Source organism: Arvicola amphibius, chromosome X (genome assembly GCF_903992535.2).
Source record: "Arvicola amphibius chromosome X, mArvAmp1.2, whole genome shotgun sequence".
Lineage (NCBI taxonomy): Eukaryota > Metazoa > Chordata > Mammalia > Rodentia > Cricetidae > Arvicola > Arvicola amphibius.
In genome coordinates, this window is record NC_052065.1 from 54,741,949 (window position 1) to 54,760,331 (window position 18,383).

General features: G+C 37.4%; 1 protein-coding gene and 1 pseudogene across 6 annotated transcripts in view; both read left to right on the forward strand.

The window, feature by feature from the left end:
* Positions 1-3,380, forward strand: part of Heph (hephaestin) — an 81,372-nt gene extending 77,992 nt beyond the window's left edge. For 5 of the 6 annotated variants that reach the window (XM_038316136.2, XM_038316138.2, XM_038316135.2 and 2 more), the window contains one exon: positions 624-3,380. In XM_038316136.2, the coding sequence (XP_038172064.1) occupies positions 624-856 (233 nt within the window). In that variant the 3' untranslated portion in view covers positions 857-3,380. The remainder of the gene's footprint in view (positions 1-623) is intronic. The other variant, XM_038316139.2, reaches the window with a different exon arrangement.
* Positions 3,381-9,495: 6,115 nt separating this feature from the next.
* LOC119804276 lies at positions 9,496-10,486 on the forward strand (annotated as a pseudogene).
* The last annotated feature ends 7,897 nt before the right edge of the window (positions 10,487-18,383 follow it).

The window sequence follows — 18,383 nt, forward strand, 5'->3', positions numbered from 1 at the left end:
TTACTGTGGTTGAAAAATATCAGATAAGACTAGAAAGGTAGTTTAGAGCCTGAATGACAGGGTTGGAATGTGTGACTTGAAATTCTGAGCTTTGTCATGTAGATCAATTAAAGACAGTGAAATGTTTATATGACAGGAAATATCACAATCATCAGAAATGATCTAGCTGAAATTACTATTAACATGATCTGTACAGGTGGGAGTCCAGACAGCATGGTGGCAAGCTGTCACAGTCTAATGGCTAAAATGAATGTTGATAAGTTGGATTGACTCAATGTTCTTCATGAAGTTTCACTTATTTCTTCTAGTTCCACTCTCTGGGTCCATGCAGATCAAATCTAATTATTTTTTCTATAGCATAAGATTTTAAGTATTCTCCAGTGACTCTTAGGACTCCCCATGGGCAAAAATAATGGTTCATCACTGATTGACAAGGAGAGCTCCCAGCTGTGATATTGTAATTATATGAATTATCTGATTATAAATTAAAAATCTATCTTCATCAGCTGGTTTGAGGAATGGGGACAGGTCTTCTGTCCTATTTTCATGGACTTGTTTGTCCAGAAGATGCCTGAAAAGGTAATCTCATGTCTGGGTATCCCTTTCCTCTTCTTCCATTTCAGCAGTGATCCTAAGAGACATTGGAGAAGATAATGTGAAGCTGCTGGGCATGAAGATTCCCATAAAGGATGCTGAGATTCTGTCTTCTGTTTTGATCGCCATAAGTGTAATTCTTCTTGTTGTTGCTCTGGCTCTTGGTGGCGTAGTCTGGTACCAGCATCGACAAAGAAAGCTTCGGCGCAACAGGAGGTCTATTCTTGACGATAGCTTCAAGCTTTTGTCTCTCAAGCAATAATAGCTGAAGCCTGAAGATATCTTCAGAAAACACATCTGGAATGTATCCCATGCTCCCAGGAAGCCGTGTCCTAGCAGAAAACTCTTTTGTCAAGGGGTAGGGGTAGTGGAAAGGCAGAGGATGGAATCAAAATTATTTAGCTATTTCTTTATTTATTTACATGGAAATCATATGCTCTTACTTTTTCTTATTTTTCCTTGCAATCTGAGGCAGATAGGATTAGGTAAGTACCTTTGTATACAAATTTCAGTAGCTAGGATATGTCACCCTTCAGTATTGTACAGAAATTCCTAGAACGTAATCGTTCTCAAAGAATAGATACCAAAAAGGTATCTAATTAGACTTTTATTTCCAGAACCTAGCTAGAAAAGTATACTTTTAATTGAAGCCAAATGATGAGCCACAAAGATAACCCATAACTAAATAAAGGACTAAGAACATAAGCATTATGGAAAATGAGAGGTAGCGTGGGGAGTAGGAATCGAAATTACTCTTTAATTATCTTTGGCAATGGACTGTTTAGGTGAAAGAACTGTGGTTGTTATGAGTGCCTACAAACTCTGGAACCAGAAACACCTGTAAAACAGTTCTTCAGGTTTCTTCACAGTGGTACTGGAGGGACTTTGGGGTGATCTTTGCATGTTTGAGGTAGTGAATCCTATTCATTAAAGTACTTATTTGTAAAAAAAAAAAAGTACTGGATTTGGTAATTTTGATGATTCCCATGGCAACTGGAAGGTGGAATTGCATTTTAAACAAAAGGATTTCAGTGATCTGGGGAAGCAAATTATAGATCTAGACACCCTTTGTGGATCCTAGAGATCTGTGTGCTTTCTCAATATAAGCCTCCATGTCAGAGTAGTAACATCCTAGAGAAGTTGTATGGGTGCTAAACATTTTTGGAATGTCAAGAAAAGTGGCTAGAGAAGGCACTGAGACAAGACTCACACCTTTCCACTGGGCAAAAAGTGGTAGGTGCATACATGGCAATTTGGTTGGTAGGCATGGCTATGGGGATATGAGAGACATGTTTGCAGTTTGTAGACATCTTCATAGAACAGAATCATTCTTTCCTGTACCTTACAGCAGTATCTCTTTCTGACCAGCATGTTCAATCCTCTCTGAAACTTTGATCAGAAAGCAAAGGCAGGAGAAAAGGAATGGAGTAAGCCCATTCTCACTAGAGTTTCCACATGGCAAATGGAGAACAGAAGGGGCATCATGGAGAGTAATGATAATAGCAATGGAATGGGAATATAGCCTAGTGGCAAAGTGATTGCCTAATAAAAGAGAGTCCCTGGGTTGCAAGAAAGAGCACAAAGGAAAGAAAATGGAAAACAAGGTAATAACAGAGGTGTGTAGTGATCTTCCTACACATAGCAAATAATTCTAATTCCTGATTAGATTGGATTTGCCTCGGTTCATTAAAGTGGAGATTAAATGATTTTACTTAGGGTGACTCAGCTGCAAATTGAGTGGAGACTCAAAATTTCATGTCTTTGACTTTAAAAATGTTCTATTCTCCCTTTGTCATGGAAATTTCTTATTATTCTTTGTCGTTCTTTTGCACTTGATTTCAAATTGTGAGGTTGCCTAGCAACTTGTTTACTTAGTTAGCAACCCACAGAGTTGGTTTCCAGTTGCCATAGGATGCTGCAGGTCAGAGGCCAGAGATGAAAACAAAGACTAGGATAATGTGTTTAACTCGTCCATGCTCAGTGACTTTCTGGAAAATTTCTGGAAGTCTAGGTACCATATTTATCCATTGTCCTGTTTTAGAAATAATATGCCTTCTTAGAGAGAAATTACTCTACACACTTAGAAGGTATTTTGTAGACTCTTAACCAAAGTGTACATGGCTGACTGTGGCAATGCTCAAATAAGAGTCATAAATGAATGGAAGGTTTCATTGACTTATATACACCTTAGGCTTATGTTTCCCACAAACACTGTCATGCTAAAATCTCTTTCTGTCCTGGTTGAAGCTCACACTTATAACAATTTAAACAGTCGGGAGACTGCAATTCTTGTCACTTAGGTAGCTAGATTTACATAGCAAAGATTCTGCCTAATTACTTTTAAGTGTACCAGTGTTATTCCTTTTTGAATAGTTGTTACCGAGGGCCATCCTATCTACATGGTAGAATTGTGGCCTAGTAAGATGGTACAGAGGTTCCTTCATCTTCTTGTTCCTTCATCATTCCTGTCAAAGCTGTTTTAGGTTTGACTAGAATTTGATCTCCTTGATGTGGAAAATTACCCAACTCTGTTCTAGGAACCCGAATTCACGATGCTTCAGCTAATTTATCTTGGCTTCTGTTAAACTGCCTGCTTATGCAAACCTCCCCTTCCAGCGAATTAGCTTTTGTTAAACTGCTTGCTAGCGCACCCGCAGAGCTAGGTAGCAGGATATGGTTTGTCTTTTAAAAACCCCCTTACCCTAAATTACAGTGCTATACTTGGGTCCTGAATATCTGTGTGTAGTCCCAGCTGGCTGGAATAAAGACTTTCAGTTGGATATAAACAATGTCTGAGTTTTCTTCTATAACAGCATTTGTTTTTCCTGATAGGAACATAGGAGACTGAATGGCAGACTAGACCTCAGTGATCGCTGTCACCCTATGCTGCTCCAACTCTAGCTGCTCCTTAGAAGTATAGCTTTGGTATAGGAATCAGGGCCAAATGACTGGTCAGCCCTGGCGAATAAACATTCACATTCTAGCATCATAAATTTCACTCATCTCTCTCAGGACTGGTGAACATGCTACTTACCTTTGCGGTGTTTTGTAAGTAGTGCTACTCAGGCTAAGTTTTACATGTGTGACTTAATCTTTCCTAAGCAAATCTCTTAATAAGTCCTTTATAATATCAGTTTTTATCACCTTGAATTTCTTTTACAACAATTTACCACAAAAAAGTGTTAGTATTTAAGCCTTTGCAAATTGATAGATGTAGCAGCAGCCGACAACCACCCTTTGATCTGTTGTTTATGTGGAGATTAATGAAAACTGACTTTATTCCAGGGAACCCAGTCAATTAGTGTTGGTAATTTTCATATAACTGGAAAGTCCTCAGTTCGCATATGTGAGACTGGGAGATATAGGTATGTCATGAAGCATTTTAAAAGACTTGTTTTTAAAATTATTTTGTAATTATGTGTATGTGTATGGGGAAACGGAGCAAGGTCCGAGGCATCAGACACCCCGGAGCTGGAATTACCGATGGCTGCAAGATATTTTTTTTAATAATTATTTATTATGTATACAATATTCTGTCTGTGTCTATGCCTGCAGGCCAGAAGAGGGCACCAGCCCCCATTACAGATGGTTGTGAGCCACCATGTGGTTGCTGGGAATTGAACTCAGGACCTTTGGAAGAGCAGTCAGTGCTCTTAACCTCTGAGCCATCTCTCCAGCCCCGGCTGCAAGATATTGAATGTAGTTTTGGGAACCGAACTCCGGTCCTCTGCATGAGCTTAACCATTGAGCCGTCTCTGTAGCCAAACAAAATACATTATTATTTGTTGTGAGTAATTCTGCCTCCAGTCAAAAAATGGAATCTTAGAGCCTTCGTATTTTAGAAAAGGATGTATTTTTTTACTTAAGTTGTTACAAACATGGATTTAAGGAGGTACTATGGGAAAGATAGTTAAATATACTCTCATCCATCAACATCAATACAATAGTGTGTCTTATTTGCTTTCTCTCCAATACATCTTTAAAATATTTTTTTTAACAATTTTGTTTTTCTTATTACTACTGTGGAGCGCATACCAGAGTCTGTATGTGGAGGTCAGAAAACAATTTTCAGAAATGGATTTTCTCCCCCGACTATGGGTTCAGGTGATTGAACTCACATTATCAGGCGTGTATGACAAGTAATTTTACCCAGTGACCCATCTTGCTGAACCCAAATATTTTTATTTGTTTATGTCTTTGTTGGTTTCCACTTCACTTAAAAGCTTAACTATTTGTGAACTTGGCATGGTGACTTATGCATACCATCCCAGCATTGAGACATAAAGGACACAAGTTGAAGGGTAGCCTAGAGTGCACAGTGAATTCCACACCAGCCTGGGCCACTGAATGAAACTGTTTCTCAAAACAAAGAGGGCAAAAAATTCAAAGCCGTTTGTTTCCCAGACTATTGTATTCTTTTCCTGCTGTTTTTCACAGATTCTCTCCGGACTTACAATTGATTTTTCAGACAGAAAAGGGAGGCTTCAAAAATATAATTAAGTCTCTAGTTTGAACAACATATTGTACGTTTAGATCTCCCCGAAGATAACTAGACCCTGGAGATAATTAAAGAGGCAACAACAGAAGAAGAAAGAGAAAATCACTAAATAGGGACAGCAGGACTGAAAATGTAATGATAGCTTTGCATCATATGACTCTCTACCCGGAACAGCCAAGTCGCAGCATACTCACACTCAAAACAAACAAGGTCGGACATTGTGATAGTTTGAATGAATATGGTCCCCATAGACTTAGGCTTTTGGATGCCCAAAGGGAGTGGCACTATTATGTATTATGGCCTTGTTGAAGCAGGTGTGGCCTTGTTAGAGGAAACGTGTCACTCTAGAGGTGGGCTTTGAGGTCTCCCTATGCTCAAGCTATGTCCAGTGTGATACACAGTTGCTTCTGCTCCCTGCAGGTCATGATGTAGAACTCTCAGCTTTTTTTTCTAGCACCACAGCTGCCTGCACACTGTCCTGCTTCCCACCCTTAAGATAATGAACTAAACCTCCAAAACTGTAAGCCACCCCAATTAAATGTTTTCCTTTATAAGAGTTGTCGTGGTCATGGTGTCTCTTCACAGAAATAGAAATCCTAACTAAGGAAAACATAATCATGGAAGTAGCCAACGAATAATGGCAAATCAAGTGACAGTGGCTTTTAGAAACTCTGAAAACTGGAAGAAAGTGTCATAGTATTTTTCTAATGAAGGAAGAAAAAGATTACCAAAGCCACGCATGGTGGTGCACACACCTAGAGTTTTAAAGCTTGGAATGCAAAGCAGTGAAGACTGAAGTTCATGGCCAGCTTAGACTTTATTGAAAGTTGAAAGCTAGCTTGGACTACATATTGAGAAACTGACTCACTCCATCATTTCAATTCTGTATCTAGTGAAGAGTTTGCATTTTCTAGTATTGTGCATAGATACAATTCATGTAGTACGTACTATGTGATCTAACTTTTTGTTGTATGTATTGGCATCTTATTTTTGAAATAATCTGTGAGTTGTATTCTATTGTGTGAAAATAACATGATTTTATTTATTGTGGACATTTGAGTTGTTTTTATCACAAAAAGGTGCATTGAACATTAATGTACAAAAATTATATGATATCCTGGAGCATACAATAAACATCATTAAACATAGACAAATTGATATCATATGTGTTTTTTTAAACAGCAGTTGACCCAAACTAGAAATCACTAGATGAAAAAAAAACATGTTTAATACTTAAAAATATAGTTTAAAATGCTTCATGGATAAAATAAAAAGTCTCACTGGCCATCCAAGTATGATTTTAAGTTATGATTTTAAATTGGGGTCTTTTGGCAAAAGAAACTCAATGGCATATCAGAATTTAACAATAGTTGTGACTCTATGCTGCCCTCCCCCATGAGTTGCCCATTAGAAGTATGTCCTTGGGGATGGGAATCAGGGCTTAATGGCGAGTTGTTAGTGAGGGCTGGATCCTTTGTCATAGGAATGGAGCCTAATGGCTAGTCAGTCCTGGTGAATAAACATTTCCATTATAAAGTGCTCAATTTCCCTTATCTCTAACAGGTCTGTCTAAGTTTCCTAACTAAATTTATCAGTAAATCCTTTATATTACCAATTTTGTCACTTCTACATCATTATTATTATAGATCATAAAGCTATTAAAAGGATAATAATAAGTGAGTGCTATGAACAACTCAACAACCATAGTGTTTCCAACCTATAGCAGTATACAAATTCCTTAAATTTCTAAATTTAAAATTCCTTAACTGTTCTAAATAGAAAGCAATGGGTGCACATGGGTGTCCTAGTGAATTCCAGCAACCATTTAAGGAAGCAGTTGAGTCAGTTTGTTATTGTCTCTTCCAATAGAGAAACTACTTTGTAGTTTATACTAAGTCAACAAAATTACCCAGGAGAAACTTGAGGTGAAAAACATGATGCAATAGAGAATTTACTAATAAAGTACCTTAGGAAATATTAAGTTACACAAAGTACACTTGGGCTGTATTCTAGGTATACAAGGCTGATACAACATGTAAAAATCAATTAGTGTAATTTAGTCCATCAATGGCCTAAGAAAACATAGTTATTTGATAATGTCAATAGTTGCAGAAGAGTTATGTGAAATGTCTATACACCCACTCATATAAATGCAAGAAAACAAGTAATAAAGGGTAGTTTTCTTACTTTATTAAATGAAGAACATCTACAAACTCTTGCAGCTAATAAAATCATGATGAAAATCTAGAGGTTTTTCCAGCAAGATTAGGAATAAGGAAAGTATATCTCTCCAGACTACTCTCTTTTACATGATACTGGTTCTCCTAGACACTGTAATAAATGAAGAAAAGGAAAAACACAGAGATCAGGAAAGAAGAAACAAAACTGTTTTTGCTCTTTACCTGGCTGTTTAAAGTAATCTGAAAGTATAGAAACCAAACTTTCAAAGAGGGAGGGATTCCCTCTCAGAGTTTGAGGAAGATAAGGCCATGTCACAATGAAGACTTCTGTGCCTCTGCTTTTCCAGTTTTCAAGGAAGTGCAAGGATGTAATTTATGTGTTTCTTTTTCTGCCTTCTAGAGATACACACAAATTACTAAGTTTTTCTACCTGTTGTGCCTACTCTTAGAAATATCATGTCCATACAGGAGAAGCCCAACAGGCACCCATGTCTTTTTTGTCCCTAGATTAGCCTAGGTATCAGATACTTCTCTCTTTCATGACCAAAAGTGAAATCATACCTGCCTGAAATTTATAAAAATGTGTGGATGCTATGGCACACGAGCAATAACCAGGTCTTTCAGAATCTGAGCCCTAAACATCATGGAAAAAGTCTCCCTCCCTTAAAGAATACTTCTGTGTAACATTTGTAGTCTCGTGAAGGAATTAAATAACTTGAAGTCACTGTGAAGTTCAACTGGCTCTTGTATTTGTACTCCATATACAAAGAATGGTATTAAAATTTTTGACAAGGAGAATCTCCACCAAGCCAAGAATTAAGCAGAGTCATGGGCTACCCAAAGGAGTTCATTTTGTTGATCTTGAGGCAGTGCTGATATACTGCTCAAATGGGAAGTATTTCAGTATTTAATTGGCAAAGATATGCTCATTGATTTACAGTCTTGGTGGTTTTCCTTTCTCTGCCCTTATATACGCTACTTCTTTCAACATTCCTTTAGGAAAAATTCAAACTCCACCATCACCTGCAAATAAACCAAGTACATACAGATTTGGACAAAGACCTCGGGCATCCCAGGGGTCTGGGAAATCTAAGGTCCACCCTTGGAAGAAGTTAGTATCAACCCTACTGTGTGTGTAAATTGTGGATTGATTAAGACTTTGAACTTTAGGACCACATGACTTTAAATTTCACCTTGGTGCCTATGAGAAAATATGAGTGATATTTCACTGACAAGTTCTAATACCTTTATCCCCCAAAGCCGTTGCTTATTTGTCTTTTATTTCTTAGATACAATCAAGAACAAGTGGGCATCATGACTCTGATTAAGAATCTAGACTCTTTCCATGCATTTCTGAGTTAAGTCATTTGTATTGGAGTTGCATGGATATGCGGCATCCTAGTTTATATGTGCGAATGAGGCCCAATTATAGCCTTAAATGGCATGCAGCAAACCTTTGCTTAGAAGTAAAACAAGCAAAGAAGGGAAGTTAAAGTCGGAAATAAGGCTCTGCAGAGTATGCAGAGCTAAAGTGAAGGGTCAAGTACGGGTGATTGAAGAAGGAAAGTTCTGCATGCTTCTAATCACTGCCTAAGTAATGTACCTTTGACTTCTCTTTCCCACGCTGTATATTTTGATGTTCGTGAGTTGTTTTTACTCCAAGTGCTGACAGAATTACATAATTTAACTTTTGAAATGTTCAGGTTCTTAATTGGTTGTTAGGAGAAACCTCTTCGAGATAAGTAGAAAATATTTTTCTGCCTCTAAATTTATAAAAGAGTTGTTATTACGGGTCAGAAAAACAGTCCTTGCAAATATTATTTGTAAAAATATGTCAGCTTCAGAGGTTGTCATTGCTACGCTTTGGGAAACTGCATCCAATCTGTAAGTCCTTGGAGTTCTGAGTAATTGCCTGAGCAATTCGTTCAGGTTCATGATACTGAAACACATCTCAAGCCATAATGTCCAAGCCCTCCATGGATTTAGTGTGACTGGAAAATGAGAGACTAAGTATTTTCTTTTAAATTATTGTGAAAAGAAATGAGAAAAGTAGAATTCCCATGCTTTGGCAAAAAGAACTTTAATATATTTTTGAAGTGTTGTATTTGCTATTGAAATTAACACTGTCTCTCAAGCAGTTAAAAAACAACAGTTGACTCTCTGCTCCTCCCTATTCGAGAGACTGCAGCATATAATTTGCACTTCCAGATTCCTCACTAAGACATGATGGTGAAGGTCAGAGTGAACAGATTGGACCATTTTGGGTGCCTGGTTACCGGGGTTTCCTTGAAATCTGCTATCAATGACCCCTTAGTTGATCTCAACTACATGGTCTTCATGTCCCAGTATGAATCTACCCATTATAAGTTCAGTGGCACAGTCAAGGCAGAGAATGGGAAACATGTCATCAATTGGAAGGCCATCACTATCTTCCAGAAGCTAGATCTTACCAAGATCAAATGGGGGTGATGTTGATGCTAAATATGTTATGGATATTACTTTTCTTCACCATGGAGAAGGCTCAGGCCCATTGTAAGGGTGGGGCCAAAAAGGTAATCATCTCTGATCCTTCCTCTTCCTCTGATGGCCCCATGTTCATGATACATTTTGAATCATAAGAGGTAAGACAACTCACTCAAGATTGTCAGCAATGCTTTCTGTACCACCAACTGTTTACCCCCCCCCCCCCGGCAATGTTATCCATGATAACTTTGGCATTATGGAAGGACATATGACTGCAGTCTATTTCATCACTGCAACCCTGAAGATTGTGGATTGTCCCTCTGCTATGCCCTGGCATGATGGCTGTGGGGCTGCCCAGAATATCACCCTTGTGTCCACTGGTGCTGCCAAGGCTGTGGGCAAGTTCATCCCAAAGCTGGGCAGCTCACTGGCACAGCCTTCCATGTTCCTACCCACAATGTGTCTGCCAAGGATCTGACTTGCTATCTGAAGAAACCTGCTAAGTGTGAAGACATTAAAAAGGTGGTGAAGCAGGCATCCACGGACCCGCTAAAGGGCATCCTGGGTTACACTGAGGAGCAGGTTGTCCCCTGTAACTTTAACAGTGACACAAAACTCTTACACCTTTGATGCCGAGACTGGCATTGCTCTCAATGACAAATTTGTAAAGCTAATTTCCTCCTATGACAATGAATATGGCTACAGCAACTTGGGAATAGACATTAGAGTGTGTATGACATCCAAGGAGTAAGAAGCCCTGGACCTCCCATCCCAGCATGAACGTGATAGCAAGAAAGAGGGTCTAGGCTGCTGAGGAGTCCTTGTCCCAATTCAGCCCCCAACACTAAACATCTCCCTCACATTTTCCATTCCAGATCCCCAAGGAGAATGGGAGAGGATTAGGGAGCCTTAGTCTCTTAAATACCATCAGTAAAGTTCATTGCACCTTCCCACCCAAAATAAAGAAAAATCAGGGAAGTAGAGATTAAAGGTAGATAAGAAAAACAATCACTAAATTATGTAAAAAAATTAAAACTTGATAACAAAACAGAAATATGAAAATGAGCAAAAAGGCTTAGACACCTTGTTGTGAAATATTTAACTAGGCAATATATGTTACATTTATTTATGCTGCCTTTAACTATGTAAAGATGTGTTGCATTTGCACTAATTAAATCAAATTAACCCTGGCTCAGAGAGGCAGGGTTAGCAACTAGTTGACAGGAAGTAGGAGGGAGGAACATAGTGTGGGTTTTTTTTAGTTGGGGTATCGTGGAAGAGGAGAAGCTTCAGGGAAGGCCAGCAAAGAAAACAAGTCAGCCAGTTGCTACTCTAACTCTCCAAGCTTGGAGGTTTTCACCCTAGCCTTTGAATCTTCTGTTTTATTAGAACTATAGAGATTTAGTCAAAGCTACGTTTAGTGACAACAACAGAGTCATTGTGTGTGTGGGGGGGAACAGAATTTTCCCTCAGGCTATAGCCCCAGCAGCCAGGCGACTAGTATTTTAAAGCACAGCTGCAGTGAGTTACAAAGGTAAAATGGCATTTTGATGCTCCAGTACGTGACATGACCAAATGGACGAAAGAGTCCTGCCAGCTTTCTCTGCTACAGTTGCCATCTGGGCCTCTGTGTGAGCATTCACCATAGGCAGCTACCACTTGCTGGGACACTGAAGAGCCAGGCTTGCATTTGGAAAGTGCAGGAGGGGTTTGACTTTGCCACTGACACCACTGACAAATGGAGAAGTCAGCAGATTTGATGAGATACCCAGGAAATGCTTTAGGAGAGATCTTTCCCGTGTTAAGAATAGGGGAACATAGCAATGCAGGGTGCTAGGACCCTGCAGAGTGCTACTATGGTTAGCTTGATAGAAAATGTAAATAAAGGGATAAATGACCTAGCTGGGATGAACATAATGTCATCTGAAAAGTCATCCTTGAAATTTCATTGTTATAGTCATCTGAAGAGGGATTGTAGATAAGGTATTCCTAGAAACAATGTTTATCCTAGAAATAATTCAAACAGAAAGCCCTGACCATCTGGAGTATGCAGAAGGTGTGGCAGAGGCTAGCCTTTGAACTAAAGAATGCAAATCAAATGGTACAGGCAAGGAAAACTTTTTGCCATCGGGAAACTCCCTGTGGAGCCTCTTGCAGGAGTCAATATCAAATTTGGTTCAAACATTCCCTGCTAACATTGGGGAAGCCCCTTCATAGAGCAATGGAAAGATTTAATGCCTGTTGTCAAGAACCATACTGCTCTGGATGCCAGAGCTGCATTAGTAGATAAAACAAGATTTCCAGGAGAAGCCATAAAGCAACTATTTTGGCAAATTTCTATAACTCCTCAAATAATAAAGTTAAAATATTAGTAAATGCCATGGAAATTAATGGTTTGTAGGCAAGATACAAGATATGTGACAATAATTTTGTCAAAAATCTTGGCATCCAGGTTGGCCTCTTCAGAAGGAAAATGTTCAACTTCTAGGAATTTGAATTTTATCTTATATGAAACAACATACAGGATCGAACAAATGTATAGAGCCAGAAAGATAAGAAAAGTAAAATTATATATTGCTAACATAGCAATGAATTTATGGGGATGTGATTTGTTGCAGCAATGGAAAACAGATTAACATTCTTTAAATCTCAGAAATTATAAAATAAGGAATGCTCCTGGGAGAAATATTAAAGGACATTATCAGGGATAGTCATAGACTTTGAAGTTGTACATAAGTAGGGCACAGCAGCTATTGGTCTTTCAAAGATACCATCATCTCTACCTTTAAGATGGTTAACTGACAAATCTGTGGGTGAAACAATGGCTTTGCATGTCAGAAAAATTATGGGCACTAGAAAATCTGGCACAGGATCAGTTAAATGCTCAATATATTGAAAAATCAACAAGTCATTGGAATTCTCTTATATTTTTCATTAAAAAATCTGGAAAATAGAGTTTGTTAATGGATGTAAGATCCATAAATAAGGTGATTCAGTCAATGGGTTCTTTCCAACCTGGAATTTCCCTGTCTTCTTTATTATCTAGAGGATGGTTTGTTATACTGGTTGATTAAAAGACTGTTCTTTTACTATACCTTTGTAAGAACAGGATAGAGAAAAATTTGCCTTCACAGTGCCTATTTACAATGATTTCCAGCATGTTAAAAGATACCATTAGAGAATTCTTCCACAAGGAGTGTTAAATAGTCTCACCTTATGTCAATAGTTGGTATAATAGATATTAGCACTAATTAGTAAACATTTTCCTCAATCTATAATTTACCATTACATGGATGATATCTTATTGACTAATTCAGACATAGATACTTTAGGCAAAACATGTTTGATGAAATAAAGAGAATTTTGCCATGTTGGGGATTGTAAATTGCTGTTTAAAAACACAAAGAGGAGAGTCTGTTATTTAGGATATAAGATAGGTTTACAGGACATTCAACCACAGAAAGTGAAAATAAGGAAAAGTCAATTATGAACACAATGATTTTCAAAAATTGCTGGAGGATACTAACTGGCTATGGCTGACAGTTGGATTAACAACTCAAAAACTAAGTAACTTATTTCAAGCCTTACAAGGTGATAAGGGCTTAAATAGTCCAAGAAAATTATCAGCTGAGGCTGAGAGAAAACTGGCTCTGATAGACAAGAAATTACAGGATGCACATGTGGATCATTTGGATCCAGAGCTTGACTGTATTTTGATTATTTTACGTTCTGTGCATTCTCCTATATGGAGTCTTATAAAGAGAGAAGATATAAAGAATATTTTTTACCACACAAACAGTAAAAAATTAAATAACTGTGTAGAAAACGTTTCTGGATTGATTCTGAATGGAAAATTGAGACTTCACCACTTAACAGACCCAGCATAAATTGTGGTACCTTTCACTAATGCTGAAATTATATTATTATGAAAAGAAAGTGAAAATAGACAAAGAGATTGCAGTCATTTTCTGGGAAATATTAGTAACAATTATCCCCCAAACAAGTGACATCAGTTTATAAAAAGAGCTAGTTGGATTCTTTCTCATATAATGAAACATATTCCAGTTTCTGGAACCCCTGCATTCTATATTGATACAAATAAATCAGGAAAGGCAAGTTATAAGTCAGGAAAAATAAGTAAAATGGCTCAAAATCCTTATGATGCAGTTTAGAAATTAGAATTATATTCTGTTCTCATGGTATTATTAGATTTTTCAGAAGCTCTTCACATAATTACTGACACTCAATATGCAGAAAGAGTTGTTTTACATATTGAAACTTCTGAAATAATTCCAGATGATTCAGAATTCACTTTGTTACTTATTTAAATACAACAAATAATCAGAAATAGAAATCATCCCTTGTATATAACAGATATCAGATCCCATATAAGACTACTAGGCCCTCTATTACAAGACAATGATGTAATTGATCAGTTGTTGGTAGTAAATATGATAGAAGCCTCAGATTTCAAAAGAGCACCATGTTAACAGCAAAGCTTTGAAGAAAGATTTTTTTATCACTTGGATACAGGTCAAGGAAATTATAAGGAAATGTTCTACTTCTTTGTATAATCAAACTCCATTACCTGCAGGAAGTAACTCAAAAGGTACTTAAGGAAATGAAATTTGGCAAGTGAATGTGTCTCATTTTGCAGAGTTTGGAAAATTAAAATATTTGAACTATACTATAGATAAATATTCTGGATTTCAATTGTCTGCTGTTTTAATTTCTGAAAAAGTCTATTCTGTTATTGTACATTTATTAGAAGTCATGACTATTATAGGAATAGCTCTATAAATTAAGGTTGATAATGCTCTAGCATATGTCTCTAGTAAAATGTTGTTTTTCACATATTACAACATAAAGCATATTATAGGTGTACCACACAACCCTACAGAACAAACATTTATAGAGAGATCTAACTGCATTTTAAAAGATATACTTGAGAAACAAAAAGGGTAAATAAAGATACTTTGAGATAGATTACACAGTGCTTTATGACTTAATTTTTTTTAATGCTAATGAGAAAGGAACAATTGCTGTGGAGAGACATTGAATAATAGAACAAAACTGCTATTTTAAATCAACCTATATATTTTATAGATGTGTTAACCTCAGAATGGAAACCAGGAAAAGGTTTTGCTTTCATTTCTACAAGATAAGAAAAGCTATGGATGCCATCAAGATTGATAAAGATTGTATTCAAACAGGAGAGCCTTCCTGATGAGGAGAGGTAATAGTTCATCAAACAGGTTGGTCATTCAAATCTAAACTAACTTCTAAAACTAACAAATGCCTTTCATTTGATCAGGTATGAAAAAAATAATAGTTTTATTAGTAAAAGATAATGCTTTTTCTGTTGCCATAAAAGATGTTGTCTTAACAAAGGTATAATCTGACAGTAAGGGAATTCCCCAAAGTTAGGTTTGAGACAGGGTTTTGGTTTTGTCCTTCTAGGAGGATGAAAAGAATGTGAAGATCACTGGACAAATGAGACATCTGAAGAAGAAAGATACATATCTCAAGAAAGATGTTTCAAGGAAAACAGTAAAATTGACCTAATGATGTAGCACATTTCAATCCGATAAAATTTCCTAAATCTTCCCAAATAGTTGTTTCTCTTGCTCTTTACAAACATAGAAATCAAATGGTCTTTTTGTGGTACTAATTCAATTAAATATCAAAATTGGCTTTGGAGTTTGAGTGTGGTTCTCTCCCTTTCGAAACACAAGCATACTTGCTAAAGGGAAATTCAAAATCTCTGTTTCATATGAGAAGAGCCACATGGTATGGGACAGAAGAAAACCAAAATTCGGAACTATTCTGTTGTCACTAATTTCTAAGATGTAAAGATTAGCTCTAAATTTATAAGATTTTTTTTGTTTCTTTTTTTGAGACAGTTTCTTTGTATAGTCTTAGCATCCTAGAAATCACTCTGTAGATAATGCTGATCTTGAATTTACAAAGATGCACCTGCCTCCCAAGTGCTGGGATTAAAATTATGTTTTATCACCACCTGGCTAAAATTAAAAAAATTCACACACACACACACACACACACACACACACACACACACACACACACACTTAAACTGCTTGTTTTGATATTAATAGTAATACTAACTAATTTTGGAAATAGGCTTCATCTAGCTTCTTGTACAAGATTTTTGACTTGACTTTGAAGCAGGTAACTAGAAATTAAGTTTGTGCATCCCAGATATGCTTAATTGATTTTGGTTCTTTAACATCTCTGTAATGGGCTGAATATGACATCTACCGTGTTTAAGTTTTCTACAGTGAACCATAACCATTCCTAACACTGACCCTTGAAGTCTCTATAAAGAAGATGAGCCCCCCACAATGATGATACCTCCTAGATTCTGATAATGTCCTGAAGATAATAAACATCATCCAAAGAAGAGTGTTTTATGGAGGAAGGGCCATTTGTTTGTCCCAGCCGCCTGGCTCGTTTACACCCAAAACAACCACACAGAAACAGTATTAATTAAATTACTGCTTGGCCCATTAGCTCTAGCCTCTTATTGGCTAACTCTTACACCTTGATTTAACTCATTTCTATTAATCTGTATATTGCCGTGTGCCAGTGGCTTACCAGGAATGATTCAGCATGTCTGACTCTGGTGGCTCCATGATGGCTCTCTCTCTGCCCTTCTTCCCAGCATTCAGTTCTGTCCTCTCTGCCTACCTAAGTTCTGCACTATTAGGCCCAAAGCAGTTTTTTATTCATTAACCAATGAAAGCAACACATGAACAGACGACTCTCCTACACCATTTCCCCTTTTCTGTTTAAACAAAAAGGAATTAACTTTAACATGGTAAAATTACATATAACAAAACAGGTATCAAACAAAAACTACAGTTACCATATTTATATCTACTTTATCTTTTATCATAACTAAGGACAATTATTACTATAACTATAAATTCTTCAACTCCAAAAAAGACTCCAGAAGGATATAATATTACCTAAGTAAACAGGAAGTGCATTGTAAGCAACTTTCAAAACTCTAGAATTGGCAGAGATATCTCACTGCCTGGGCAGTCACCCAAAGTTTTCCTGTACTGTTGAGGCATCCATCTTCAGCCTACAGGCCCATAGTATCCATCAGACTTTTCCATGAAGCAGGAAATTTCAAAGACAGTTCAGTAACTTTCTTCTGTATCCTGCAGAATGTCTCACAGTCTCTTTCATGAAGCAGGAGCCCTGAAGGATCATCTCACCTTTAGGCAAGTTCACCAGTCATTTCTCTGTGGGTTCTGCATGTCCATTTGATGCAACAGTCCAGGCAAAAGCAGTTTCTTGCTCAAATGGCTAACCAAGACCATAAGGAGCCTCTTCAATGCCTATCTTCCTCAGGAATTAGCTTGGTGCTGCCAAGAGCAGACATGTCTCATTGTCATGAAAAGTCCTAAGTTATTAAAACATTTTAAATGCCACATTCTGTAGTCTTTGAAAGATATGAAGAATGCCTATCCATCTGAAATGCACATCTAGAAACTCTAGCACGACTACAAACTTGACTATTATAGAGATTATCTATTAACCTATATTTCTTAATTATACATTACATTTTTAAATGAGCTGCACAATCACAATACCTTAATCAAGATCAGAAATACATATACACATATCAAAATTGACCTTAAATTTGTATCAATAAAGCAAGATCCATATCAATGCAAATTATTCATAAACAAACAATTATAAACCTCTAAGATACCTGCCTACTTGGGCATGGTCTCTTTTGCTTTAAAAAGCAGTTGTAGCCCTGCTCTCTCTCTCTCTTGCTTCTGGCTCTGCTTCTGGCTACTAGACTCTGTTCCTGGTTGCACAGAGGGCTGTTGTCTAGGACAGTGATCTGTAAGTTTTCCCCTTAAATAAATAACCATTTTATTAATTATAATTCCAAACTGGTGTGGGATTGTTTTGTGACTCATGTCTACATAACGGTGCCCACGTGGACAACTACATTCACATTAAACCTGAGCGAGCTTGGGAAGTAATTCTAGACAGAAAAGAATAGAGTTAAGCATGGCTTCTTGGTAGCAGCAGTTTCTCAGATCTGCTCTGCTTGACAGAGGCAAGTGCTCTCATTTAAGAGAGGCTTCCTGACTCAGCTTTAGCTGCAAAACCCTGCAGCTCTTTAAGAGGTCCATGAAACACTTAAATGATGTTGATAAAAGCTGACCTATGCTTTTTGGCTTTCAGTGATAGGAAAAAAGCTGCACCATTGTAAAATATTAGCTTTCTGTGCAGTCCTGCCAGTGCAAACTCTGACTCTTTGAGGCAAGAGGTCTGACTATAGAGCATTTGAATGTGATTTGTGAGCTAACTGCTGCAGCTTGCTTGCTGGCAGGGACCTGAAAATGCCATAGAGTTATGGCAATAAACATGGCTCTGGCTGGTACCTCTGCCATGAGCCTAGAATTTCAGAAAGCTAAGGAATGGGCTGCATCCAGCTGTCAAAGACATGGCTTTAATCCTCTTCATATTACTTAGCAAATTGAAGACTCATGTGGTCAGAAAAAAAGAGAGAGATACAGTAAAGAAAGAGTCATAGGTGAAGAAAACCACTAAATGGTTTACAGTGTGTTAAAAATATATGCAGGCTAAAGGTTAAAGTC